The sequence below is a fragment of the Podospora bellae-mahoneyi genome, chromosome 6 (genome assembly GCF_035222275.1).
Source record: "Podospora bellae-mahoneyi strain CBS 112042 chromosome 6, whole genome shotgun sequence".
Lineage (NCBI taxonomy): Eukaryota > Fungi > Ascomycota > Sordariomycetes > Sordariales > Podosporaceae > Podospora > Podospora bellae-mahoneyi.
This window is the reverse complement of record NC_085885.1, coordinates 2,916,233-2,943,049: the sequence shown is the minus strand read 5'-3', so window position 1 is coordinate 2,943,049 and position 26,817 is coordinate 2,916,233. Positions and strand designations below refer to the sequence as shown.

Sequence of the window (26,817 nt, the reverse complement as noted above, 5' to 3'; positions counted from 1 at the left end):
TTATTTACCGCGCGAACTGACTACCGGAACCCAGGCGACCTTAAAACTTATGAGACATCATTTCGTTTGCAGCACCGCCCTAAACCTAGGGTCTAGGCCTCTGAGGCTCTGGCCTGCACTGGAGGTGGAAAAAAAGCTGCTATCTTCGCCTCGTTGATCATACCAGGATCCTTACTGCTGGAAGGCGCACTATGCCATTTCCGGGCCTCGATCCCGGGCGCCCGTCGAGCCCGCGTGCCCGCCGACCTTAAAGTGCACGGACCGGTCACCCTGTGGCGGTCTCAGGTTCAATGATCGAATCAGCGGGATGGACTGGTAAACACTGGCAAGGGTACAGACTCGCCAACCAATCGTTAAACAACAGCTAGGATATGTGGTGCCTGTCTCGACCACCGTAGACTTGACCTCCCTGACGACCTACGGGCTTGGCCGCTTCGCTAGACTTCCCCGGCCGCTGAATCTCGCGCCATGAAAAGCGGAGTGGCTCCCAAAGACGACCGGTATTGCGTTCCCAGTTTCTTTTGTCTTCAACTCGACGACGACAGAGCAACACTTCATCCCCCGAACCAACAAGTCCCAGTTCGCAGCAAGACAAGATGTCAATCTTTACCGACGAAACCCGAAAGATCCTCGGTCATCTGACCACAACCTTCACAGCTCCGGAAGCATGCTGGACACCGGCCCATCACACCGTGCTCAACGTGGGCTGGTTGGGCCAGGGGTGCGGGCCGAAAGACGTCCAGGATAACGCCGACTGCTGGCCGCCGACGACAACAGGCGCTCCGAGAACCAACTCGGCCTTCTACGGCTGGGGATTCTACTCGCCCGGCCTCCACTGCCCAGCGGGCTATGTGTCGGCATGCACCGCCAGCGCCACCTCTCAGGGTTGGCGCGTACAGTACCGGATGGAGCCAGAAGAGACCTTTGTGGGCTGCTGCCCAGAGGGCTATGCATGCCACAACGAGAACGGCCAAACCTGCATCTCGAATGCTCGAGCCACCACCATTTCGACATATCAATGCGAGAGCGGAAGCCAGATCAATCTCGCTCCAATGACTCTCCCCAATAAGAACTGGTCCCAGGCGTATATTTATGCACCCATGATCCAGCTCGCGTGGAAGCCCTCAGACCTTCCCTCATCAGCTATTTCCTCAGACCCAGGACCGACCAACACATCAGCGCCCGAGGAGCCTTCCAGCGGTGGCATCTCGAGCGGAGCGATAGCCGGCATTGCGGTCGGTGCTGTTGCGGTGGCAATTGCCATCGTGGTTGGCGCCTTTTTGCTTTGGAGGATGAAGCGTCGTGGATTGGCCCGCGGCGGTACCGACTCAAAAGAAGAATTCCCTGTCACTGAGGCAGGGGCAACTCCGCCCGGACCCGTCGTTTCTGGGCCTGGAGAGAAATACCATTACTCCGGCCAGCCCGAACAACACTTGCGCCCCGGTATGAAGGAGCCACTAATGACGACGTACGAACTTGGACAGACGCAAGCGCCAGTCGAGTTGAGCAGTGACCGATGGGATATAGAGGGCAGGGTGGAAGCTCCCGGTCCTGAGTTCGCTCCAAGGGAGCTGGAGAGTCCACATGGCACCCCGCCAGCCGGCCAGCCAGCCGCGTTGCACAGAGGCGCATGAATGGAAACACAAAACATTAGAAAAGGGAGAGAATTGAGCGGCGGCAACGTCTGTATACCCTTATTAGCAATCTTCCGGTATCAAACTTGGCTACATATTTAATAAAATACAGAGATGACATTCTTTTCGTGATAATAAAGCTCGTTTGTCGTGCGTGTAGTTGACGGAATGAGACAGACGTGTGGCACCCAAAAATCCTGGCCAATTCGAAACAATGATGTCAGCATTCCAACCACCCACTATACAAGAACATCACACAATTCACACTTACAGTCTCAACCTTTCTTTCTCTCCCACACACGACCAACCAAACATGAAAAGCCAATCGCTACTAGCCTCATTGTTCCTCCTCCTCCCAACAATCACAGCATGCACCCCCTCCATCCCAACATCACCACCCACCCTCCCAAACCCTCACAGCGATGACACCATCCCCCTTTCCACCCGCGAATACTGGATCCACCAAGCCAACACCCTCGCCCTCTCCCACCCCTGCCCCTTCGCCGCCTTTGGTACCGTCATCGTGAACCACACCTCTGCCAACCCCCAAGGAACACTTATCTGCACCGGCTCCAATGGTAACTCCCGGATAGGAAACCCAACTTTGCACGGCGAAATCGCCGCCATTAATAATTGCTCCTCCCTTTTTGTCTCTTCTGCGTATAACATGACATCTGCCGAATCCCTAGCCGCATTCAAGGACCTGACACTCTACACCAACGCCGAAAGCTGCCCCATGTGCGCTGCCGCGCTGAGATGGGCGGGGTTTAGGGAGTACGTTTACGGGGTTCCGATCAAAGAGTTGATTGAACTTGGATGGGGGCAGTTGGACATCGGGAGTGAAGAGGTTATTGGGAGTGGCGTTGGAATGAGGGATAAGGACCCGGAGGTGGTGCTTGGTGGGGTGGGGAGGGAGCAGAGTAAAGTGTTGTTTGGGTGGCAGTTTGTGAGGGGCGAGTGTCCGCGTGGTTGTGAAAGGGGGAGAGTGGAAGACAGGTGTCTGCCGGGTGAGTAGAGGGGTTGTTTTAAGAGACTGGTAGCTGAAGAAGAGACGAAAAGTCTGGAGATAGTAACCGGTAAATACCACTTAGTATACATCTACCTAACTTTGTTGAGGTTCTTTGACACAGACAGCTCACTTGGTCCTCCTTAACATGCAGTCCCCTAGAGCATCCTTATTCCTTCTTGCAGGAACCTAAATGTTCCAACATTTCTCCATCATTCTCAGACACACTGTTAACTATTTCCCCACTTGCAACCACAGTCCATGGCTTCAACATCCTCCAGCACCCTCCAACACATTCAAACACTTCGCGACACTTTCCAACCATTCATGAACACACCAAGACATGTTTCCGCACAACCGCCCATCTGAGTCCCCCAGCTGGGTTCTCAAATAATGTGAAACAAATCATCCTTCAAGCTCCATAATTTGGTGATGCAGAGCCCAATCCCAAGGACGAGGAAACTTCTTCAGCCTCAAACACTTGTTATGGGCTTGTCTGTATGCTGAGGTGCTGATGTTGACATCCACTGTCGGATGCTTGTCCCGAAACTGTTGAAGTGCGCCAAGAGATCTGTCCAGCATAATGGTTTATAGAGGGGAATTTCCTTCTCGATGCCGATGTGTTCGTAACTCCCATATACTATCAAGAAAATGCCATATGGATTGCTTCCTCTGCCAGCTGATGCCCAGTAAAGTTGTGATTGTGCCCAAGGACCCACGAGATTGTCAGGAGGCTATCCAACTCCTGAAGCTTACTGGTGAGTTCGGCCAAATTAAGGTATAACGGCATCGTCGTCAGCGTAAACCCTGGTGCCCTGAACGGACATCTATCCAACATCGAGAGTGCCTGTTGGCTGTCGGATAACACAAACACCTCTGCCCTTCCCACTCTTGGGGTGAGGCGTAGTCGGAGGATCATCAACGCAATACACCAGACGAACACTTGAACCTGTCATGAGATTCCACCGCTTGAACAGGACTTCGTATGACGGTACTTAATCTCAGGGCTCAACTACCCAGGAGCTTTCGCGTATGTAGCTCCCGGGCAACAGTAGTTGAGATGACGATGAAGAGGGGCGGACAAAACTTATAGGTCAAAATACCGTCCTGTACTATCTATCCCCAAAACCGGCTAGATTGGTGCTGTAGACTGGAGGAGAAGAACTAATTACTTCGGATGGCTTCTTTGTTGGTATCCATGGGGCGCGTGTCCAGGAGTAAGTTGCATGAGGAAAAAGAAGAAAAAGTCTGAATTGCACACATAGAATGCATGCCCTCCGGGCCTGGCAATGTTATATCTTCGCCGGAAAAAGGAGCAGAGAGCCTCTTGCGCCCAATAACAGAGGACGGGGCCATGGTGGGGTTTATATACTGCATTGGAGACCTTCTTTTCAATAGAGTCGCTCATGGCCTAGTTAATTAGGGCGCTCGACTATGTCCCATGGACCCTTTTCGCACTTCATCCACGGGTTAAGGCTACTGGGCAGTCGAGAGCTACCCTGTTCGAGACAGGGCTGGGTAGCTCGGTTTGGGCTTGATTTTTTTCTTCTTTTTTCTTTTCTCCTCCACTCTTTCATACTCTCATCTTCATTACCACTTACCTACCTATTACCAAATTGCTATGCTGAATCTGATAGATACCTTCTTTTGTCTAGTCGTTCACTTCAAGAGCAGCTGTCTTTACAGTTCCATATCACCATTTGGGAAGGATAATCGTATCTGTTGATAAAGATTCTACTTACATCTACACGAGAGCCCGAATTCCTTGCCTCCTCAAAACAGAATTGGTCTCGATTAGAAATGATACCTCGACCCATGCTCCCAACTCTCCACCCGCGGCCCGACGGGGCACGATTCCAGAAAGTCAGCGTACTTATCCGCCACGACCCGCCATTCGTGCTCACAAACCTTGTAGCGACAGTCAAACACTCGATATCTCTGACGTACATCACTGCTGCGGCATGCAAACATGTTATGAAGGTATTTACCGCTCATGTGGCCGTTGGCAAAATCTCCAAACGCGACGGCCTCGAGGGAGGGGATTCCCTCTTGCCCGAAGACCCAATTGAGAAACCGAGCAAACTCGGGGTCGAGGTATGCCATCATTCTTGAAGGGGGGACGGGAATGGTTTTGTCTCCGCTGACCCGTCGGCTGACACTCGACATGAAAACCTTCGGACCAAATGGATCCTCTCTATTGGAGCCTGTCTTCCGGAGATGTAAGAGCTTAAGGCGGCGGGATGATGAGGTGAAAGGCCTGAGGAGGGTTATCTGCACGGTCGACAACCAGTTAGCGATGCTTAGGAGGTGCGGTCCTGCGATGGCATTGAGGATGCATACAAGAAATTGCTCGGATCCCCCATCCTGCGTTGTAGCTTTCACAAATGGGTCCGAAGATACGCCGAGGCATTCGAGCTTTGACAGCGGTGACAGGGGATGAGTGGCGGGATCCTTCATCCAGTTTATAATGGTCACTTGTGGAATCTCGAGCTTTCCAACGGCATCATGAATCCAATCAACATTTCTCTGGATGTCCTCCATGATGCAAGTCCGACCTGTCCTCCTGATTGGGCCTCGCTGGTGAATCACCAGATTCTTTAACGTAGAGCCATGATACCCAACGGTAGACCATAGGGGAGGGAAATTATCCCGGCTGTCCGGATAGTAGATGGTTTTTTTCAACCCGATGTAAAGCTTTTCGAGGCCCTTAAATGAAAGAAGGAAGTGGTTGAGTGTGTTCGTGATTTCATCCTCGTCACGGTCCGCATAGTCAGCCAGGAACTCTAAAGCCTTGAGCTGAAGCGGGCTGTTCCTTGCCATGATTCCTTTCAAGAATTCGCTCGACCGTGAGCATTGGCGTAGTGTAAGTGCTGTGAGGCCACTGATGTTGAATGCCCGGTCTATACTCTCGGTCAAGTCGATATTCCGCAACGACAGCGTCACTAGTGACGGGAAAGACATCGTTGGATCCGCTACCAGTTCGTCGTTGCGTTCGTCTGTTGACTCCCTATCTCTTGCATCTTCGCAGTCTTCTCCGCCATATAAGAGCTCTTCTAAAGAGCATCCATGCACCAACTCCTCGATTTGAAGGTCACGCAGGTGCCCTCTATTTGTTTCCAGCATTCTTCGCACTGGTACAACATGAGATCGTGGTAATGAGTTCAGGACGACCCGCTTGAGTTGGCGGAAGGGAAGGTGCAAGCTTTCACCGGCAACCTTGCAACAGGCATCAGCCGTCAATGTGATAGACTCCAGTTGCGGTTGCGCTTGGAAGAGACTATCAAAAGCAGCCTGAGGAATGCATGTTGCCAAGTCCCAGGTGAAGGATTGAAGTTGGCCAGCAGGTATGCGTTCAATGAGAGATTGTATAGCAAGGGCAATGTCGTCCATGGGGTCGGAATCCAGCTGCTCACCCATTCGTTCTATACTTGCCTCGATGCATTTCTGATTTCTTAAGAACCACTGATCGAATGACCATCCGGCGACTGGCGCTGCTTGTTGCAAGCATCTCCAGTAGTTAATATCCTCTGGGGGCGGTTGCCGGTGCAGGCAGGCGACGTTGGGCCAGTCTTCCTCCTTCTCATAGTCCCACAGCTTCCATCGAGTGTCCCGTCGAAACACAACGGCGGAGACATTTAAGATGGAAGAAGAAGCATTCTGAAGCACATGGGCGCACTCTTCGATCCGTTTGATGTTGACAGAAGACGGTCGGCCTGTTGAGCCAGCAGTGTCAACACACAGTGTTCTCCAGAACCTGGGTGTCCATATGGCGTGGAAGGTCTTGGAGACGAGAGATAGATTCCTGAAATCTTGAATACGAAACCCTCTAGCAACTTCGCTAAGAAGCTCCTCAGGGAGACGTTCGAACATGATGAACAAAATTGGTGGGGATGTCAAGATTAAAACGGGTGACCGTTATCTCTTGTTGCTGGGAAGAGCAGATGTCCCTTTTATAGGGGCGACTGCCTGGAGGTGGGGCCGCCTGAGCCAATGAGACGTCGACCAAACGGAATCTCTTTCCTCCGCTTCACAACCAACCAACACGCAACCCACGGATTCAGAAAGGCTAAATGGCAGTTTATCTTATCTCTGTAGGGCCCTTCGAGCAAGAGGTTTATGATGTAATGGGGAAAATGGTGTCTTCTTCAAACAACCTCCACAATGGGCCTTGCTTTGGTTTTATAAGTCATAGATATCTAAAATTAAAGAAAATAAACTAAGGAAAGACTCTCAGGTTATCAATACCGGCCTTGCTGAACAAAATACAGCAGTTGCCAGTTCAAATGTAAAGACCCTTCCAATGTCCCAACCCTGTCAACACAGTCACTGCTGGCACACTTCCCCTTGTCCTCGAACAAAATGCTACGCCTGTTGTTGCTACTCACATCACTGCTTAGTCTGGACTGTAAGCTGAGACTCCGGCTTTGGGGGAGGTGCTACCCGAGAAACTCGCCCCCAGTATTCCATAAACTCCTTGCTGATAGAGCGTTAGCTGTCAAGCCCTTGAGATGAAGGTCTGGCTATAGCTCAATGTGACAAGGGCTGTAATACAGGGCTTGGAACAAATAGTTCAATTCCAGTAATAATCTTCAATGGCCTCGAAGTCCATGATGAAGGAAAACTCAGAGTAATACAGTGATCCTGACCGCGTATTCATCTCCTGTCAAATGGTCCGTGCCTTCATGCCTCAGGCCTCTGCCAAGTCCTTCTTTATCTCTCTAGGCCAATAGGATTCCTTTGATACCCGCCTTGCCTTTGATTGCCTGCCTCACTTTCGACGAGAAGCTCACAACTTGCAGTTACCCCTCCTTACGGTGATATTGGCAGTGTTGTTGGTCGTGGTCGCGGGTGGTTGGCCTTTGCCTTGTGACACTCAACAACTTACCCTGAGTCACTACACCATCCTTGAATGAACCTGATCGATCTACCAACTTCGGCCCAACGATATTTCTCGACGTTATCCTGCATTGTTCCCAAAGAAAGGTAGCAAGACCGCCTGGGGCACGGGTTTCCATCCTCGGCAAGGTGAGGAGAGACAGGTGTCTTGGCGGTGTTGACGTCGTCTGGAACCCAGTCTGAATCCTATCATTCTTGTATGCGGAACTCCACACTGTTGAGCTGGTGATGCAGCGCAAGTACAGCTGATCGGTGAGCCAGCATTCTAACTTGGGGATGCCGAAATGTTTGGCCTCGGCTAGGATGTCGGCGTAAAGCTTGTAGTTATGTCCCTTCTTCTGGTCATAGATCAGTGGGAATACGCCACGCCGCAGATACTGGAGAATGTGCCGGAATGCTTCTGGGTTGGAGTTGATAAATATGCTTTGATCTTCATGCAAAGAAGACTTCCAATCACCTTGTAGAAGCAGCTTGAAAAGAAAACTCTTGGTGGTGAGACTATTGATTGTTGTAGTGAATTTATGGCCACCAACGTTCAGAGTTATTTTTTCGAGGGGGTTGCTGATGAGTTCGTTGTATTGTGGTAGCGCCAATTGTTGGTCAACGGTGACAGGGGCATTGGAATCCATTGTCCTAAGATTTGTTGTGGGCTTCAAACGTAAGCCAAGTGTTCCACCTAGAACGAAAAATGGTAGAAAGCGGGCATTATATAGCTGATTGTCCTCAGTGGAAAATCAGCACTTACTTACATCTCACCATCGTGGTGGTGTTCGGAGTCCGAATTCGAGACCGACGCCCATGTGGCTCATGATGTAGTTGAAAAGCGAACAGTGGCTTGGTGAAGGATTCGCCACCAAATCTATGAGAAGAAATATATCTCATATTTGCGGCCTTCCCCAAGTTAATCGCTCCCCACGCAATCGGGGACTTGTATTTACTGTTCAGTTCACCATCTACTTTGTTTTACAGTGGGTTCTTCATCCCAGCCTCCATCCTGCCTCTCCGTTTGGAAGCGGTTCGACAGCTCGGAGAAGGCGGATTTCGAAGCGCGCGCGAGCGGCAAAACCCCAGTTTAGCAGCACATGCAAGCGAAATGCCCCGAGATAGCTGGGACCATACCCCTCAAACATAGGGAAAGAGCATTTGGTCTATACAGACAAGGTGAACCAGTTGCCAGAGGTTTATGAGAGTGTGGTCCGCCTTATGTTTTGCGTCAACAGCGCCACTCCGTGCTGCCTCGATTTAGGCATATTCATCATGTAGAAGTCGATATAGGAAAAGGCTCAAATACGTTAAGGTTGCTATATTCCATCAAGTCCATCACGCCAGAATTAACGCCGCCAAATTCCCGATTGCTTGTCCTTGTACGTTGGCCATGTGTGCTGCCAGAAGTACCTGTGCTGCTGCCCACTCTTCTTCCTGTTGTTGTTTGCCAGTCGTTTTTTGGTATCTGATACTCCCACACCCTTCCGCCTGGTTCATACACTCTGACCTGTTTACTCCTCACAAGCAACGATACCTTGGCCCCGCACTGCTCACAGTGGAAGTCCTTGGTGCCGTTTTTTGTCGGTCAACAGAAGATCATGCAGCACAATGTTAGGAGGCAGCCGAGGATCCAAGTACCCCACATCTTCAGACTGAGCCAGTGGGTGCGTTTGATGTTAGTGTGTATAGATGGCGCTTGTCAGGGAGAATGCAGACACACCTCCAATCATAGTTGATGACTCTTTTCACCGGGGCCACCTCATGGCAGGAGGGGCAGTTTACCCATTTCAGATATACCGTTATCCAGGAGCTGCTATCCTTGTAGAGCATGTGATTTTGAGTGATGGGGCCGGGGCAGTTGTGCGAGTTGTGGAAGTATGGTTGACTTGATGATTGTGGCATCGGTGGTGGCGCGACAATGGGGGTTTTGGCGGCGCTGGACTGTGGAATGTGAGTGGGCATGTAACTATTCGGGAGAGCTGTGGGACATGTACCCATTGGGCTTAGATTCGTGCCGTGATTTTGTATTGGTTGCATAGGAATCATGTCGGGTTGACTGTTGTAGGTTGGCCATGCCTGATGAGGCGGAGGATTGTGGACTGGAGAGGTGTTTCGGTACATCACAAATCCGATGCAGTCTATCTTTTGGTCGTAGTTTGACTTGGTAGGCAAAGTCTTCAACTCTTCTGGAACCTCATTGTAAAACTGCAGAGGGTGTCCAAGCCTTACTCATATACAAATTGCCATGTTCTCAGAGTCAGATCAAACCAACTGACCCCCACATCTTGGCAAGCTAAAAAAGTGAAACTCGGCGGCCCAGCTGGCCAGGACGAGACTAGAATACTCAGGTATGGTGTGTACTGCCGCTTGCACATTGAGCGTTGCATAGTCCCAGAGATTATTGAGCCAAGTCCAATTTCGTGTTGAAGTGATTGGAATAGAGAAGCGAGGTTGGTGGTGGCCTGTACATTCAAAACTCGCAACAATCATGCGTTAGTCCTGCGATGACCAAAACTTGGCAGAAAACAAGGAGTGACTCGGGGCCGTTCTCGAGCAAATTAAACTCAGGGTGTGTGAAGAGCCTATAGAAAGTTTCAGGAGTTTTGCTATTGCCATCATATCGTAACGGAGGCATGTGGACAACATCGGACATAAGGTCGACTTCCAAGTCAATGATTCACTTGAAACAAGTAGAGACCACATGGATATGTCTGGGAAACTGCTCAGTGTCAAATTACTCGAACCTCCACATCCTCTGCTGGAGACAAAAGGGCCCGCAGCGTGCTCTGCTCTCAATACTTATAGCAGTTTTGAGCACCTTCCATTCAACAGGCAGAACTGCTCATGGTGTAATTGGATAGCACACTGCACTGTTTCCCATGGGCCCTTCTGGCACTTCATCCGCGGTGGAAGGAAAGTGGGCGGTGGAGGTGCCTCGTTCGAAACGAGGACGGGCATCCTGTTGGGCTTGACTTTTTGGCCTTTTTCGATTTCTTTCCCCATGTTCGTCATCGTTTTCTTTTTCAGCTTCAGCCGTTGAATCTTCCTGCGCCCATCATCATCATCTCCATATTCTTATTCACCTCTCCATGATGTCCGACAGACAATTCGGAATTCCGGTGGTCACTTGAAAAACAGTGATCTCAAACAGCTGCCTTCGCCTCATCTTTCCACGCTCAGTTACCCAGCAGTCGGAAAGATGGGATGACCACTTTCTAGGCGGTGCGTGCTCCGACCTTCACACCGCACATGCAGACCCCACGATACAGTGACGACATCACCACAGAAAAGTCGAACAACATGTGTCAAAGCACACTGAATTGAAACCGACACTCAACCTGAGATTTCATCGCGATTCCAGGCCGACCATCCAACCACAAGCTGCTCCGAACCCCAGCTTCAGTCGCTAGACTCCATACCAGCAGCCACGATGTCTACCACCCCGAAAGGAATCATCATCGCCGGCGGCGTAGCAGGCGGCATGTCCTGCGCAACGCGCCTTCGCCGTAAGTAATTTCCATCCATACCAACATTCCACCACGAAGCGGCTAACAATCACCAGGCCTCTCCGAACACACCCCCATCACCGTCCTCGAACGCGGGCCTTACATCTCCTACGCCAACTGCGGCATCCCCTACGCCCTCGCCGGCGTCATCCCCACAGACGACGCACTCCACGTTCAAACTCCCGAGAAAATCACCTCGTGGTTCAACGTCGACGTCAAAATCAACACCGAACTTGTCTCCATCGACCGACAAAACAAAACAGTCCTTGTCAATGATCGAATCAGTGGACAGAAGGACATCATGCCCTACGATAAACTCGTCCTAGCCCTCGGAGCAGAGCCGATCACACCAAAAGGCATCGAAGGCGCGGATGGAAACCAGGTATTCCACCTCACCACCTTGGGCGATCTGGACTCCATCAAAGAATACATCAAAACCCACAGCGTGAAAACCGTCGCCGTAATAGGGGGCGCCTTCATCGGCCTCGAAGCCGCCGAAAACCTCCGTCTCCTAGGCCTAGAAGTGACCGTCATCGAACGCCTATCCCACATCTTCCCCCCCGCAGACGCAGACATGGTCTACCCCCTAGAAAAAGAACTCAACGCCCACGGCGTAAACCTCATCACCAACGCCACAGTCACCAAAATCCTCCCCCAGGAAGTCGAGCTCGCCCCCTCTGGCCAACAAATCCCGGCCGAGCTCGTCATCATGGCAGCCGGCGTCCGCGCCCGCCTCTCCATCCCCCAAGCCGCCGGTCTCAAAACCGGCAAAACAGGCCTCACAGTAAACGAGCACATGCAGACCTCGGACCCAAACATCTACGCGGTAGGAGACATGGTCGAAACCCCCAACCTTCTCCTCCTCGGCCTCGACCATCCAGACAAGAACAAAATGCTCGCCCTCGCCGGACCGGCAAACCGACAGGGTCGTCTAGCAGCCGATCACATCTGCGGGAAGGAGACGAAATACCGGGGCAACATCGGCACATGGGTCTGCAAGGTCTTCGGAAAAGCAGTCGGCATGACAGGGCTAAGCGCCCACCAGCTTGACGAGATTAGTGGTAGCAACCACGACTGGGTCACCGTCCACCCGGTCAACCACGCCGGTTACTATCCCGGCTCGTGCCGACTTACGGTCAAGATCCACTTTGATCTCAAAAACGGAAAGCTGCTTGGGGGCCAAGTCACCGGGCCGGAGAACGCAGGTGTGGACAAGCAGACTGATGTTTTGGCCGTGGCGCTGACGGCGGGGATGACGGTGGAAGATCTGGAGCATCTCGAGCTGGCGTATGCGCCTCCTTTTGGGAGCGCAAAGGACGCGGTGAATATGGCTGGGTTCGTGGCTGGGAATGTGCTGAGGGGGGATGTGGAGATTGTCCACGCTGCCGACTTTGCGTTTGAGACGTCAAAGGGGAGGAGGAAGAGCTTGGAGGATTACTTTTTGTTGGATGTTCGGTCGCCCAAGGAGTTTGCGAGTGGGCATATTGATGGGGCTGTCAACATTCCCTTGGGTGATTTGAGGAAGAGGTTGGACGAGGTGCCCAAGGACAAGCCCATCATCAGTTATTGCCAGGTTGGATACCGGGGCTATCTGGGTTACAGGATATTGAAGCAGGACGGGTATGATGCGGTGAATCTGGATGGTGGCTATCGTGCTGTTTTTGAAGGAGGTTTCGATGATGGGTTGAAGCCTGTGGTCAAAAGATGGGCACCGAACTGATGCGTCAGCCAAGTTCGAAGTAGCAAAACTGTAAGGCAACCCCCATCCCGCAAGCTGTGTTTCGGTCCAGAACAAAAGAAGAAGGGGGCCCATGTAAAAGAGTATGCATCGTTTGCATTCATGTAATTATGTAAGCCATGATCCAGCTACAACCCAACTCCATGCGCAAAAGCTGCCTGTAAAGTCCATCCGTGCGTGTTGTCATCTCCTCCCAATCTCGGTTGTGCAGGTCTCCCGGTATCATTATCCTCTCATTACTACTCCCGCTTCCTTCCACCCTCTCCCTCTCTCTCTCATCCTTACGCCCGTCATGATCCTCCCTTAACCCTGCGTCAAAGTCTCATATCCATTCCTGCTGTTGTGAGCCGAGCGGTTCGAGAAGACGTAGTAAATAATCATGCCAACAACAGGGAATAGGAACACAACCAGCGACCAGAGAAGCTTGGACGAGGGGGGTCTGCTAGACTGGAAGACCTCAACTGTTATTGCCAAGTGGTTAGCATACTCCCACCCAACAACTCGCAACGCAAGAAGACCTACTGAAGACAATGATATCCAGAATCAAGACAATCAGACCAATAATCCCACCACCAGTCCCATACTGCCACGCGTTACCACCCTCGACATGGACCGTGTCAACCGGCGCGGCGAGCGCAAACGTCGCGAACCAGCACAGCTGGGCGAGGAGGGTCGAGAAGAGTGCGTTAGAGATCATTTTTTCTGTGTGGCGGTCAATGCAATGTCAATAGAATGGTCTTTTTTGGTTCGGTCGGCCGTTGATCGTTGATGTTTTTTTGCGCAGGCCAAGAAGAAGAAGGGAAGGGGAGGACCAAACCCCGCGTTATACGACGATGGCTGGATGGGAAGCCTGGGCTTTGTGGTGACGTCACCACGTCCAATGACGCAACTTGGGTTTGCTGGTGCGCATTTCTCGGGCCGACGACAGCCACAGGAGCCAACGGCGCGTTGAAGGCCAACCAAAAGGGGTTTTGGAAAGAGGAGAAATCCAGATTCATGCTGTGTGACCGTTGCTGAAACGTGCACGGCTCGATCACGAGGGATTCGCATCCATGGAACTTCTTGACAGGATGAATGCCCCCAAGGATTAAGGACAACAGTTGGTTCACAGTAGGCAAAGGGACAGTATTTTGCACAAGATGATATTTCCAATTATTTATGCTGAGACACAAAGTTATCCAAACCGCAGGACTGCATCAACATAGACAGTGTCAACAAGAGGGGGTATCCAACAAAACCCAACGCTAAATCCCTTCCAAATCCAAAAGCCGACCTCCATCCTTCGGCACAACATGTACTTTACAAAGCCAAGTTACCCAACCTAGCGTCTATTTGAAATTGGTGACATGCGGGTTCTGATACCCTTGCGCAGGATACTGCGGTTGCTGATATTGCTGAGGCTGTTGTGGGTAACCAGATGGGTTATGCGGCGGCGCATAACCGGGCTGATACGGCTGCTGCTGGTAGCCCATCTGAGGATTCCCCTGCTGAGGCCCATAGTGTGGCTGTGTAGGGCCGTGTCTCCCATCAGCCGGGATGGCAGCCGGATCAGACCAGACCGGGCTGTGAAGGATCAAGTACAGCAGGCAAACAACAGCACTGGTGACCCAAGGACCGAACAGCGGGAAAATCACACGGTTAGCAACCCATTCGTCTTCTTCCCACTCATCGGTAATGCTCTTGATGGTGGTGGCTAAGCCGTATACCACGGTGAAAGCCCAGAGGAAAGCAGCAATTACCAACAACACTGGCATCTGATGATAGGGTTAGTCTCAGCATGAAAGCATACTTGGGTGAAAATGCACTGACCTTGCCAAGCGGGATCTGATTCAACCTCTTCAACTTCGGCAGCGCATACAACGCAATCCCAACAACGCTGAGAGACATCACCGACAGCGTCAAGTCGATCACAACCAGCAGCCACCGCATCCTCGATGTGCGGTACGTGCTCGAGCTGCCCTCAACAACGTCTGAAAGATTCCTGCCCCAATAGGCAATGAGCAGAATAAACAAGAGACCGGCGCCCAGTAGTGTATCAAGTCTCAGCCACGACCACCATTTTGTTCTACCCATCGCGATGTAGAGCGCGGCAAGTGCGGTGAGGTATATCGAGCTTGTGAGAAGAATAACGCCAGAAGCCAAGAAGAGACTCGACATGAGCCCGAGTAGAAGCTCGGTACGGTAAGTTGCTGTTCCAGCTGCAATGACGGCCGTGTAGGATGTGTAGAGAATCACGCCGCTGCATTAACAGATTGCTCTTAGTACCTAATCAGACGACGGATGATAGAGGCGGCTGGACATACATGATGTATACTGGCAGCGCGATCCGGAATAACAAGTTGGCGATTTTAATAGCTTGCGAGTGACGGATAACACGGCGGAAGCTTAACACCATCACCCCGACCAGCGGTGTCAAGGTGATGCCAGTCAGGCCCGCAGTGACTGCGAGGCCTTCCCGCCTTTCGAGGAGCGACATGGTGTCAGATGTGCGTCAGATGTTGGTGAGATGATTGTGCTAGGCCGCTGGTAAATAATCCAATATGGTATCTGTATACCACATGAAAAATGTCGAAATAGTAAATAGTGGTAGCTCCAGGACTCCAAAAGGCGGGGGAGATGGGGCGGCAGGGTCCTTTTTAGCTCCAACACCACCGCAAACGTGCTGTGTCGAACCCCTGTCCATCACGCAGGTCTTCGGGGCAAAGTGAAGGAGGCTGAGCAGGGGTGTGATCGCTGGCCAATACAAAATCCACCTTTGCGCCCCTTGCACTGCCGTGGCCCGGTTTGGCTATGTTGTCATTCGAAGTGTCACCTTGGGAAGAAGATCCATACCTTGTAGCCAATCATTGTGTGCCACTATTGTCTTGGTGCAGTGCGAAACCCAAAGAACCAACACCAGAACAAAGCCTGAAATCTGCCCAGCAATGTAACCTTGCCAAGGCTTCAGAACGTCATTCTCGAAGCTTTTGTATATGAATAATGACGCTCATAAATCCTCCATCCATATGTCAGGCATACCGGTGGGATGAAGATGCTGCGGCACGGCATTTTGTTGCCGATTCTCGAAAGAACAATAATCCCAGAACAGAAGGCAGAAATGCCTCCTGCACAGCAAACGGCAAGCAAAAAGACGATCAGCCTTCAATGATGGCAAATTCATTCAACAAATTCCCGAATTCGAATGCAGCAACACTCGAAAGATCAGGCCTTGCGCCATAGCCCATTTGATATCCCACTCCATGACTTCAACTGCCAAGACCCCGACATCCAATATTCCCAACCTCGCCCCGATCATCATCAATCCATATCCGAGAAGCGATCGAACGGTTTCCAAACAACCATCGTATCACATCCAAGATCACAGCAAATACCTAAACGGCCTCACCATCCTCGGTCCAACAACACCTCCATCTTCTGTCTCACTGCCAGTCACCACACCCTCACCCTTCTCACCAGCTGGTACTCTCCCCTCCGCAACAGCCGTCGCCTCCTCCCTCTCCATCTGCCTGTTCAACCTCGCCAAGATAGTTCTAAACACCCAACACCCGAAGATCGCAGCACCAAACATAGACGTGACAATACCATAGCTCTTCCTGTAGCCATCCTCCTTCAAGTCCCAGACATACATCCCAGCCACATTGCCCAGCTGGCTGAAGGCGTTGATAGCAGCGAGAGCCACAGCGCGTTTGGCAGGTGGTCGTGGGAAAGAAGACGAGATCCACGAGTAAAACACGACGAAGCCGGCGTAGGAAGATGCTTGGAGAAACAAAGCGACATATCGAGCTGCCGTGTTGAGCGTGACCATGCAAATGAGGAAGCCCACAAGGCCACCAACCATGGGTAGCGTGATATGCCAGAACTATCTCACGTCAGTAAGCCGTCCCTGAAAAACCGGGGGATATTAAAACATCAAAAAACTCACCTTCTCTTGCGTCCGGTCCGAATGCCAACAAACCACCAACGTAACCGCACAAGCAAACGCCCAAGGCGGACTGCTCATCAACAGCGTCGGCACATAGCTAAACCCCAATGTCTGTGTCAAGCTCGGGAAAAACGCATTAAAGCTCAACCCGACCGTATAGGCCGTAAAAGCCACCATCATAACGTAAACCTTCCAATCCCTCACCATCATAAAAAATCCATCAAAGATTTTCTGCCCCTCTGCATCCTTGTCCTCTTCGCCAACGTCTTCTGTCATTCTCAGCTGCGCAACATACAGCTCCTCCTCCGTAAAACCCCTAGTGTTTGTCGGAAGATCAGGAAGGATAAACGCCGCGCTGATGGCAACAGCCATGGTCAACCCGCCTTCGATCCAGAACAGCCACCTCCATGCTGCGTGCCCTAGAACTCCTTGCATGTTGGATAGCACCCCGGCGGCAATCAGTGCCGAGAAAGCGTTACTGATGAGATTGCCGCAGAAAAGAATGGCGTTCCTCGTCGTCAATTCTTTTCTCGTGTACCATTTACTCAAAATCAATAACGCCCCCGGCAAAAACGCCGCTTCCACAAATCCCAGCAGGAATCTCGTCCCGACCATGCCAGAGAAGTTAGTGACTATACCTGTCAATGTCGAGATCAAGCCCCAGACGAGCATCACAACGGCGATGTAGAGTGATGGTCGAGAGATGAGATTGATGACGATGTTGGAGGGTATCTGCATGAGGATATACCCCACGTAGAGAATACTGAGGCAAGTAGCGTACTGCTGGTCGTCGAGTGACAGATCGTCTTGGAGGCCGCGGAGGCGGGCGGCAGCAATGTTGTTCCTGTCGAGGTAGTTCATGATGTAGATCAGGACGAACAGGGAGCAGCGGGTGTCGAGTTTGCGCTTGAGGGATTTCTCCACGATGGTGCGCCGTTCGGGGGTCATGGTATGGGGTGGTGATGGCGAGAAGACCTTGTCGGAAGGGGGTGGTGAGGGTGGTGATTTGCTATCCACTATTGGGCGCGGTGATTGGGATCTTAATGGCGGATCCGCGGGTTTCCTTTCGTCGGCCATTTTGCGTTGCTGCCAAACAGAGGCAGCTGTCGTCCCGGGCCGCGATGTCTTGCCGTCCAGATTTGCGACAGAAAAGAAGGGCGACCGAAGAAGGGAGGAAGGGTTACAGAGATAACAATGAGGGACCGGTAAGACAAGGTTGAACCGGAATGTCGATCCGCTGCGGGGTTTGAGGGACAACCCGCGCTGATGTCGTATATTTAATCTCTGATATCAGCGAGGTAGGTGGCAACCGAGGCGCTCGTCATTTGGACACCGGGTCAAAAACCCAAAGTGATCATTCGTTCAACGCCAGGGACCAACAACGGTTGATAGCCGGCGGGGCGAGGACCCTGTCGGCCAGCTGGTTCAAGGTTGCGGTGAGCTAGCCGTTGATAAAAGTCCCTGAGAAGCATTGCCGGTAGGGCCGATAGGAGGTGTCCGTCTGCGAACATCTTGTTTTGTGAACTGGAGGGTGACCCACTCCCCCGCAAATCGTGGGCGACTGGTGACCATTTAGGCAACTCATGTGTAAGCCGTCCCTGAGCGTTGAAAAGATCGGTAGATTTCCGCCACTGTTTAACAGCGCCAGCCGGGGACAGCGTCGCATTGCGGCGATTGGGGTGAAAATTCTGTCAACGTCATCGGTAATTGACTTTCAAAAATCCGGGGAATTGATCGGGCTATCGGATGCTTAAATGTGCTTCAACTCCCACCTTTTGACACATCCCCAGATGAGTTGTGCCAAGGCATGTCGTCGGGAGTAGCCGCGGCCAAGCTGAGAGGCGGTCTTGGATTCTTGGCTGGCGTGTTCAATTGACGACAGCAATGATTTGGTGGAACAAAACATACAATGAAACGACCTGGGTGGCATCTCTTCCTGCTGTTGATAGTGAACGGTCATCAAGTAAGTCAAATTTTAACTTTGCAGCTTCTTTGTGGGGTACAGCGCACCTTCACAGGACATGTTTTTGGTCAACATCATTGGAGCGATCAACGATCAGCGCGACAACAACCTGACAACATTATCCAAAGTGCCTGGTGCAGGCTTCAATTCTTTTTCAAGGCTTTAGATTTTTCGAGTCAAACACATCGGCTGAGCTGCATCAGCTTACAACAGGGCAGCAAACAAGCCAGCAACCAGCACACCGACGGTCACACGAGTCGTAGTACCGGCGGAACCACCATCACCGTTTCCATTGCCATTGCCGTTCTGTCCCTGTCCGTTGCCTTTACCGTTGCCATTGCCGTTAGAGTCAGAACCGTTTCCTCCATCAGAGCCGCCGTCGGGGTTGGAAGTGGTATTGGTAGCAATGCCCTTCTGGGAGACCTCATCCTGCAGCAGCACAGTCAAAGCAGACAGCGTGTTCAACTGGCTAGGAATGTCCGTCTCGTTGTCGAACTTGCCCTTGGCCCAGCTGAAGCTGCACTGGCGGTTGTTGTCACCACCGGTGCAAGTCTTGACTGCGGCCTCGGCGTTGGTCTTGAGAACCTTGGAGATGGCGTCTTTGGTGAAGGGAGCGAGCTGAACCGTTGATGCAAGGTTGCGAGTGACCATGCCCTTGAAGAAGAGCATGTCGGGAGTGCAAGCGTCATCACGGCCTTCGCAAGCGATTTCGTAATGATAGCCCTCCTCAAAGAACTTGTCAAGGATCGTCTTGGTAAGACCGGTGACTCGATCGCGCCAGCGCTTCTGGTCATCGCCCGTGGTCTATCGAAACAAAAGTGTCAGTAAGTACATGCCGGACACACCAGGAAATAGTTTCCATACCTGGTTATAAAGGAACGCGGCACTTTGAAGAAGAAGACCAGCACTGTAAGAGAACTCCCCCTTGTTGATATCAGTGCAGTTGGCCCCGACATGGGCGCCATCGTAGGCGCTGAAGTCTTCCGTCAAGAACCCAATGTCGGTCAACCAGGTCCACGCGCGATCAGCCCACTCAACATAAGTGGCATTACCAGTCCAGCGACCCAGGCGGGCTCCGAGGTTGATGAACGCGGCATTGCTGATGGTGTTCTTGTAGTCAAATCCAACATTGGTTGCCGGGATTTGCCAGCGCAGACCACCGTTGCAAGTTTCATCCTTTTCTTCCTGCTGAAAGCGTCGGACTTGGGTAGTCCAAACATTGCGAGACAAGCTGGCCCAATCGATTGAAGAAGCTGGAAAGTCCAACTCGGCCGCCTGCATGGCCGCAATGCCCCAAAAGCCTTGGTCGTCATTGGAGATGGAGGCAGTGGCATTGGGAGGCATGAAGTCATTGTTCGGTCCGGCTTGGTGGAGCAGACCCTGGGAAACGACGCTGTTGTACGAATCATCCCCGGTATAATACCAGTAGTCGATCAAGGTTGACCACTGAACTGAGCCGGACCACCAGAAGTATTTCCCACCCATAAATGGTGCATCTCCAAGCAGCCCGGGAATCTCGCCTGACTCGTTTCCCTTGTAGTACGACAGGGCGTCGAAAGCCACATCTTTGGCTGCAGCTTTGATCGAATCTAGTACGGCGAAGCGTAAGTGGGTGTCGTGAAGCTCTGGGCTTACCGATACAGGGGCGGCGACGTACCTGCAGATCCAAAATCCACATTCAGAGCTGCCCACGCGGTGCTGACAGCGCCCGACAGGACGGCCAGTGACAAAGCCCCTTGCTTCATGGTGAAGTGTTAAAAGCGAATGATATGCAAGCGAGTGACAGAAAACGAGTGATCGTCGAAGAAAAGTTCAGAAAACTGAAAGTTCGAAGCGACAGCGTTGTTTTGAAGAGAATATTTCCAACCTCTTGGAATCCACTCGTCCAAGCAGGCAGCGATTCTGAGTTTCCAGATCTGTGTGGTCCTTGTGTGTGGAGCTGGAAATTGGAACAAGGGGCGCAGTTCTTGGCATCATAACAGAGGCCACTTTCTTGCTTGGCTCATGATCCCACTTCATTCTGCATACTCCAGGAAATTCAGGTCGCATCGTGATGACTCAGGCCTTCTTCATACACGGTTTTGTGGTATACTATCCCCCTTCTGGACTCACTATAAGCTAAAAATCTTCGTGTTGCGCACCTTGAGAGAAAAGGCCGCGCGGCCCCCTACCCGCCCTGGCCTGCGAATAGCGTGGAGTTCACACACCCACACGGCATCTGCTACCCATGCCGCTGAACAGAAGACCACGGTCCAATCATAGAATCTTTCTCTTTTGCTTGCCTCGGGGCGGTCTTCAAAACTATCGCCAACATTCTACGCACATTATTGGTTTGATCGGACCTGCCTCGACAACGACGTCATTGAAGCTCAGCTCAGGTAGGTAAAGATGCTGTGATTCGCTTGGGTTGCATCGAAGGATTCAACTCAGTCGCAATACGAGATCGCTCGATTAGGTGTACGTGAATAGTAGAGGTCTCTTTGGCAAGACCTCAAAACTGACAAACTGCAGAACCATAAGTTGAAATGAGACCAAGTATATTCTAGCTCATTACCTCAGCGTCCACCGTTTATATGGCTAGCCATCCATTATGTCTTTGTCAGCTGTCAGAGCTTTGCAGTCTCTCAACCTCTTCCAACCGAGTTGACTCAAGTCCTGGTTCTCATGAATGGGCCCTTTAGCCACTCGTAATTCCTCACTGGTGTTGCTGGACACCGACACTCCTGGCAAATGTGATTGCTGTTTGCTGAAGACAGGTACCTAGCTTATCAGGTCCTTCACATTCCACTCCAGCTCTGAGGTCGGAAGAACTCCTGGGGGCTCAGGGTTGTCAGAACCCATCTTCGACACGAACAACCGGCTTAATATGTCCCACTGCCACTGTTTCAACTCTTTATCCGCATGAGCATCCACAAGCGCCTCGCGCAGCAGAATATCATACCACCGATTTTGATTTGTTCGCGTCTCATCCATGAGTTTGTCCTTGTCCACGCTCAGCTTGAGAAACAACTCGACCAAGCGATGTCTCCAGTCGCCATTGTAACCTTCGCAGCAGCCACCAACTCGCCCTCAAGAACTCTCCTGTGGGGTAATTTGAGATGGGCCACACTCTCAATAGCCGCTGTGGTCATGCCGCTATTGCTTATATCCTCAAGAGCCATGCTGGAAAGCAAAGTGGGCGTCGGTGGTAGGAGTTCGTTGAGCTTGGCAATGAAATAGGAGATGTCATCAATTAAATTCCCAAATTTGTCCTTGTCAACAGCCACCCATACCAACTTTGATAATGCCGAGACACCTTTTCCTGCTTCAGTGCTACCTTTGTCGCTACGAGTTTGCTTTGGCCCGGTCCGTAGCGTGTTGAAGGCTTGCCTAAAGGCTAGTTTCTTTCTCTCGCTTATCTCGTTTGCTGGAGGAAGGGCCTGGTAACCTGAATCTGGCCGCTTTTCACGTAGGCCATATCGTGAGTTCAACCCCTCAGAAGTCTCGAACAAGCAGCTCATTACTTTGAGAATCTTTCCAACAGTCTTCTTGGTCTCGGTCCTGTTCAGTCGTGGGTCACAATCTGGCCGGAGCAATCGAACCCTGTTAGCCCATTATAGCAACAATGTCTTTTCAAGATGGAGCTTGGTGTTGAGGAGTTTTCCGTCATTTTTCATGCAGCGAAGCGCGGATATGTTGGACAACATCTCCAGCCAATCCTTGAAGACACCAACCAGGGCAAGCGTGCCGATAACAAGCCCTGCAGTCTCTGTCATGGAGATGGATGAAGTCTGACTTGATGAAATAGTCACACGATGGTGACGGATAAGAAGGCATCTGGGTGGTCGGGTCAATGGGCAAAAAAGCGATGCCACCTTAGGTAGTTGAGCAGTCGTGTTTTAGTTGGGCGGTTGGGTTCAGCTCGGGACTGAGGCGGTGCATGGACGTGGTACTTCCCCGACAGGGTGTGATTGATGCACGTGAACTGTCACGGGTGCAGAAAACTCTTCTCCGAACTACCTACAGGAGGCACCGGCTCAAGGCGGGGTGTGCGTGGTCCATGTGTACCTTGCAGAGGGACTGCCTTGGATGCCTATGTAGGTAGGGAGATACCTTACGCAATGCCACGCGGGGTCATCAGGCGTTCAATTGGATCCCCAGTTTAAATTGCAAATATATATCGAGGACGCTTGCTCGATGACTTGTTTCTATTGCCAGCGTGGCTGACCTCGCCAATTTCGTGACAATTGTATCATTCGCTATAACTCACCAGAAGAAGAATTGGCGCAGGATTTCCTTGTTAGTATCACGATCTTATCCTATCACATATAGCCAGAATATCGACATTTTTTTGGCTTTCTCGAGGAGGTATCGATAGCTACCGACCGAATCAGTCTGTAAATCACAATGCGGATGTTCGCGGATTATGGGGCCATTATAAAACAAATCGATGCTCAGTCTAAAGCCAACATGTATGAAACTCGCACCATAGCTCAGCATTTTCCGTTCACGTTAACAGGAAGGTCATCAAGGTGCTCAGGGGAGGCTATAATACACCCTTCTCCACCCTCTTAGACCTCCCAACTGACTCACTCAACATTACCCACACATGGAAAGTTTACAACTATCATCAACCAGTCACCTAGGTTTCAAACCTGTATGTCAACACTGATCCATTATCCCAGTACCAGCCACCGGTCTTGCTGACACCCCCAAAGAAACTCAGCTGTCTTATATACCAACCCATGCATCAACACATTCTCAAAATGGCTGAGCCCAAGAAGCCTTATGGCAGCATTGAGTCCAAAAAGCCCAACGGTGGCGCGGAGAGGCCGCCGGTCAAGACGAAGTAATCTCCTACATACTCACTATGGTCATGTTCACTGTGCCGTACGGGGAGCCCAGCAACTGGGTCCGTCGAGGTTATGCTTCTGGTACGTCGATTCCAGGTTCCACAACCGACAGATTCCCGCTCGTGTGGATGGACAAGATGGACTGTGGCTGGGATCTGAGTGTGCTTTCCGGTAGGGGTTATCTAGCTAGTCATTAGGAACGAAACATGATTTTACATTGCTTGCTCCATTCGATGGCTTGTATGTGATACCTGTAGCTTTCCCTGTGCATTAGTATCCAACTTCCTTCATGTTGGAGAATATCTAAGTAGCTACCTAGATGTGACAAATAAAACGTGTTCTTTTTCTGCTTGCCTTCTTCAATGCTTTGTACGTGGTACATGTAAGCTTAGATATCCCTAATACCCAACTCGCACAGGACAGCGTGGTGACTTGTTGCCACGAGGCTCCCGGCACACCTATATCCTAGCATCCGAACTCTTAACAGTATCACACCCGTCACACAGCCTCACGTTACGCCCGTGCCCATACTTCACCAAACCACACGACACTCTGTGGATGTCCATGAAGCGGTAACACCTTGCTGGCCTGGTACGACCATCCACAGCACGAAACTTCCCCAAGGTCATTGGAGCCTGCTTCCGTTTCGCCTTCAAGCACCCTCCTGACCGAGCCTCCGCGGCTGACCACCAAAAAACATGTATATGAACCCTCCTTTTCCCCTCCATACACCCCTACCTTCAACCATCACAGCAAACAAGTCTACAACCTGTCCAGACACAAAATCACATTTCCCGTAAGAAATCCAACATCTTCTACCGCACAAGTAAAGCTCGAGTTAAATCACCAACAGAAACAACGACCGCACAACCAGCAATGTTCACCATTGAGCGCGGCAAAAGTTCAGGGGCCATCGAAGCCCCCAAGCGAAGCGGCGCACTCGAGCCTACGAAACGGAGCGGAGCTCTTGAACCCCTCAAGGGAAGTGGCGCCCTTGAGCCTCCCAAGAAGAGCGGATACGGAGACGGCAAGAAGGTCGATGAGGGCATTGAGCGACCCCCCGAGAAGACTTGAGCCTGGCAGAGACTCCATCATGGACCTTCCGGATAGTAAGACCTGGACGTGTTGTATTGGCATGTTCCTAGTGCCGAGGTGTTTCCAAATGCTCATACCTCGCTGCTGCAGAGGCAAAGGCAAAACGGGCAACACTGTTTTCGATGACCACTTCTGCTTTTAATTGAGCTTATCCTTCATAAAGAGTACTGTCAACTTTGTTGCTGAGAGGTGATCGCTATGTACAAAATTATTACTGATATACCATGATCAAACAAACGCCTACATACCCTAGTGTATTGAGAAAGCAACCGGACAAAGCCTCCCATTTCCATCATGAACCACGCCAAATCGATCATCATTACCATCAAAGCATCACAACTCCATCATTACCCACCATCATTAGTCCTCATCACTTCCAAAGGCCTCGCCATAAATCTCATACAAACTATCCAACCAATGCCCCAAAATCTCCACCGCCTCCCTAGCATGTTTGACTTCGACATTGCTCCCCTCTTGCTCTGACTGCGCAAGCTGCTCTTTACAGCTCTCCATCACACCCTCATAAGCCTCGATCAACAACAAAACCTGCAGCTTCGCAGCTTGTGAATCCTCATCGACACCATCATGTTTGGCAAACAATGCCTTCTTCAGCTCGTCAGTGAGCATATGCGTGCAAATTTGCAACGCCAGAGAGCTCTTGGTGCTGTCCCCTTTTGTAACCTTGAACCGCGGTGAAGGAGGCCTTGGTCGCATCGGGGAGGCAGGATTACTGCTCACTGCGACTGACGGGGACTGTTGCAATGCACCACTCTGGTTGATGGCTTGAACCTTCCGTTGAGGAGCCTGAGGCGGAATGGCAGGCGCTGGGGCCTTCTCTTCGGAACTCCGTTCGCTATTTTCCACAACGGTAAACGAAGATGCTGCTGACTGGGGCTCAACGACTGAATCTATCTGCGCAATGAAGGAGTGGTGCTGAGGTGAGGATGGCACCTCAACGATGACTTGCTTGGCGACTGTTGACTGCCGGCATACCGACTGATTGGTGGGGGGCCGGTATAGTGGAATATGGGGGCATTGTTCAGAGGGACTCTTTGGCAGAGAGAGGTTATCTTCCGATTCGATGATTTGTTCCATGGCATCAAAGTCGGGAAGTATTGATCGATACGAGTCAGCGAGTATCGAAGCTCGGTCGTAAACCGGGGATTTCGGAGTTGGCTGCGGAGTGAGCGTTGGGTGGATATTGGGGACGAGTTTGAAGGTTGGTGACTCTTGTTGTGGGAGAAAGTGAACCCGTGAGGTATTCCGAGGCATACATTTCGATAGAGGCCGCGGCTTTTCCTTGACCTTCGTTGACGACGTTTCACTGCCACCATGGCATGGCGCCTGGGAAGATCCCATAGACAGTGTCAAGGTCTCATATATGGGTAAGCATGGCAGCTCGGGGATGTTGGCGGAAGCGCATGGGTGGCGCTGGGACCGTGGGTTGCTTTCGAAGGAGACATGGTTTCCCATGGGGCTGCTCAATTCCTGGACAGCTTCGATGTTTCTTTCTGTGAGACGAGCAAAAGATTTCTTCCTCAATCGTTTCTTGGACACACTGGCCGGAGGTGACTCGGTCGGGGTTTTTGCATCTCGATTTCTGAACAAGGCGAGCAGAGACATCCCGGCCGGTGTCGTTGTGCTGTGGCAAGGGGCAACGTGGATGTTATCGAACAGCTAAAAAAGTGGTTGGACTGTTGGTGTACATGGTGCCGTGGGTGTCTGGGTGATGAAGAGGGGGCCCTGCTGTTTTTGTTCCGTCATCAGCGGGTCTTCAGAGGTCAAAATTGATGATATCGCCATCATCGTATGCCCGTGCCGGGCTTCGAGACTGCGGGTGCTAATGCTGAGCAGAACGTTTGGCCAGTAGCTCCCATCTTTACATGCGGGGAAACAAGCTAAGTCAAGCGCAAGCAGTCGCTTTGGTGTTGACGTTTCAAGGGCCGGCCTCGAAGTCAATTCGGGCCATCACTCCGAGCCCGAGAGGGTTGGCTAGACGGCAATCATGCACGTCATTTCGTTCTTCTTTGGCAATCCTTCATAGATTGAAAAACAAGGCGGCGCCGGCGAGTAAAAGAGTTTATTAGGTTCGGTCATCCTCTGTCAAGAGTTTTGAAAACTGCATTATGTTTTGATGTCGAGTCCATGGAGACGTTGGCAAATCGGGCGGGGTGTTCCGGTGGCTAGTTCGTCGATTGAAGCCCCATAACTTGACACGCCACGAAGCTCGGGCCACCGCT

At 51.5% G+C, this 26,817-nt stretch overlaps 11 protein-coding genes across 11 annotated transcripts; 4 read left to right on the top strand and 7 right to left on the bottom strand.

Moving 5' to 3' along the window:
• Window positions 1-596: 596 nt before the first annotated feature.
• Window positions 597-1,634, top strand: QC761_0096610 (uncharacterized protein; the record flags this gene model as incomplete). Its single annotated transcript, XM_062873035.1, has 1 exon — window positions 597-1,634. The coding sequence occupies one exon, from the start codon at window positions 597-599 to the stop codon at window positions 1,632-1,634; it is 1,038 nt and encodes a 345-aa protein (XP_062729868.1).
• Window positions 1,635-1,947: 313 nt separating this feature from the next.
• Window positions 1,948-2,649, top strand: QC761_0096600 (uncharacterized protein; the record flags this gene model as incomplete). The annotated part of the gene is made up of 1 exon (XM_062873034.1): window positions 1,948-2,649. The coding sequence occupies one exon, from the start codon at window positions 1,948-1,950 to the stop codon at window positions 2,647-2,649; it is 702 nt and encodes a 233-aa protein (XP_062729867.1).
• A 1,691-nt stretch (window positions 2,650-4,340) lies between these two features.
• On the bottom strand, window positions 4,341-6,554 carry QC761_0096590 (uncharacterized protein). The gene is made up of 2 exons (XM_062873033.1): window positions 4,981-6,554; window positions 4,341-4,911 (listed from the first exon to the last, which is right to left on the bottom strand). Exons 1-2 carry the CDS (start codon window positions 6,508-6,510, stop codon window positions 4,435-4,437), a joined length of 2,007 nt encoding a protein of 668 aa, XP_062729866.1. The 5' UTR covers window positions 6,511-6,554; the 3' UTR covers window positions 4,341-4,434.
• An 885-nt stretch (window positions 6,555-7,439) lies between these two features.
• On the bottom strand, window positions 7,440-8,165 carry QC761_607730 (uncharacterized protein; the record flags this gene model as incomplete). The annotated part of the gene is made up of 1 exon (XM_062881205.1): window positions 7,440-8,165. The coding sequence occupies one exon, from the start codon at window positions 8,163-8,165 to the stop codon at window positions 7,440-7,442; it is 726 nt and encodes a 241-aa protein (XP_062729865.1).
• Window positions 8,166-10,951: 2,786 nt separating this feature from the next.
• Window positions 10,952-12,747, top strand: QC761_607720 (uncharacterized protein; the record flags this gene model as incomplete). The annotated part of the gene is made up of 2 exons (XM_062881204.1): window positions 10,952-11,027; window positions 11,084-12,747. 2 exons carry the CDS (start codon window positions 10,952-10,954, stop codon window positions 12,745-12,747), a joined length of 1,740 nt encoding a protein of 579 aa, XP_062729864.1.
• Window positions 12,748-12,787: 40 nt separating this feature from the next.
• QC761_607715 (uncharacterized protein) lies at window positions 12,788-13,824 on the bottom strand. Its single transcript, XM_062881203.1, has 2 exons — window positions 13,288-13,824; window positions 12,788-13,226 (listed from the first exon to the last, which is right to left on the bottom strand). The coding sequence occupies exons 1-2, from the start codon at window positions 13,460-13,462 to the stop codon at window positions 13,069-13,071; spliced, it is 333 nt and encodes a 110-aa protein (XP_062729863.1). The 5' UTR covers window positions 13,463-13,824; the 3' UTR covers window positions 12,788-13,068.
• Window positions 13,825-14,001: 177 nt separating this feature from the next.
• On the bottom strand, window positions 14,002-15,241 carry QC761_607710 (uncharacterized protein; the record flags this gene model as incomplete). The annotated part of the gene is made up of 3 exons (XM_062881202.1): window positions 14,002-14,519; window positions 14,575-15,004; window positions 15,069-15,241. 3 exons carry the CDS (start codon window positions 15,239-15,241, stop codon window positions 14,094-14,096), a joined length of 1,029 nt encoding a protein of 342 aa, XP_062729862.1. The 3' UTR covers window positions 14,002-14,093.
• Window positions 15,242-16,123: 882 nt separating this feature from the next.
• On the bottom strand, window positions 16,124-17,764 carry QC761_607700 (uncharacterized protein; the record flags this gene model as incomplete). Its single annotated transcript, XM_062881201.1, has 2 exons — window positions 16,124-16,624; window positions 16,688-17,764. 2 exons carry the CDS (start codon window positions 17,762-17,764, stop codon window positions 16,124-16,126), a joined length of 1,578 nt encoding a protein of 525 aa, XP_062729861.1.
• A 1,090-nt stretch (window positions 17,765-18,854) lies between these two features.
• On the bottom strand, window positions 18,855-20,718 carry QC761_607690 (uncharacterized protein; the record flags this gene model as incomplete). The annotated part of the gene is made up of 3 exons (XM_062881200.1): window positions 20,308-20,718; window positions 19,515-20,239; window positions 18,855-19,454 (listed from the first exon to the last, which is right to left on the bottom strand). Exons 1-3 carry the CDS (start codon window positions 20,393-20,395, stop codon window positions 18,855-18,857), a joined length of 1,413 nt encoding a protein of 470 aa, XP_062729860.1. The 5' UTR covers window positions 20,396-20,718.
• A 2,781-nt stretch (window positions 20,719-23,499) lies between these two features.
• QC761_0096520 (uncharacterized protein) lies at window positions 23,500-24,773 on the top strand (the record flags this gene model as incomplete). The annotated part of the gene is made up of 2 exons (XM_062873032.1): window positions 23,500-23,563; window positions 24,336-24,773. The coding sequence occupies 2 exons, from the start codon at window positions 23,500-23,502 to the stop codon at window positions 24,554-24,556; spliced, it is 285 nt and encodes a 94-aa protein (XP_062729859.1). The 3' UTR covers window positions 24,557-24,773.
• Window positions 24,774-24,937: 164 nt separating this feature from the next.
• QC761_607650 (uncharacterized protein) lies at window positions 24,938-26,200 on the bottom strand (the record flags this gene model as incomplete). The annotated part of the gene is made up of 1 exon (XM_062881196.1): window positions 24,938-26,200. One exon carries the CDS (start codon window positions 26,198-26,200, stop codon window positions 24,938-24,940), a length of 1,263 nt encoding a protein of 420 aa, XP_062729858.1.
• Between the last annotated feature and the right edge of the window lie 617 nt (window positions 26,201-26,817).

Bases quoted from the DNA above. Each gene is read 5' to 3' on its own strand.
- QC761_0096590 (XM_062873033.1), bottom strand. From the start codon at position 6,510: ATGTTCGAACGTCTCCCTGAGGAGCTTCTTAGCGAAGTTGCTAGAGGG. The intron at 4,912-4,980 runs GTATGCATCCTC...TCGACCGTGCAG, and splicing joins GGGGATCCGAGCAATTTCTT to ATAACCCTCCTCAGGCCTTT.
- QC761_607715 (XM_062881203.1), bottom strand. From the start codon at position 13,462: ATGATCTCTAACGCACTCTTCTCGACCCTCCTCGCCCAGCTGTGCTGG. The intron at 13,227-13,287 runs GTAGGTCTTCTT...TGGCAATAACAG, and splicing joins TCTGGATATCATTGTCTTCA to TTGAGGTCTTCCAGTCTAGC.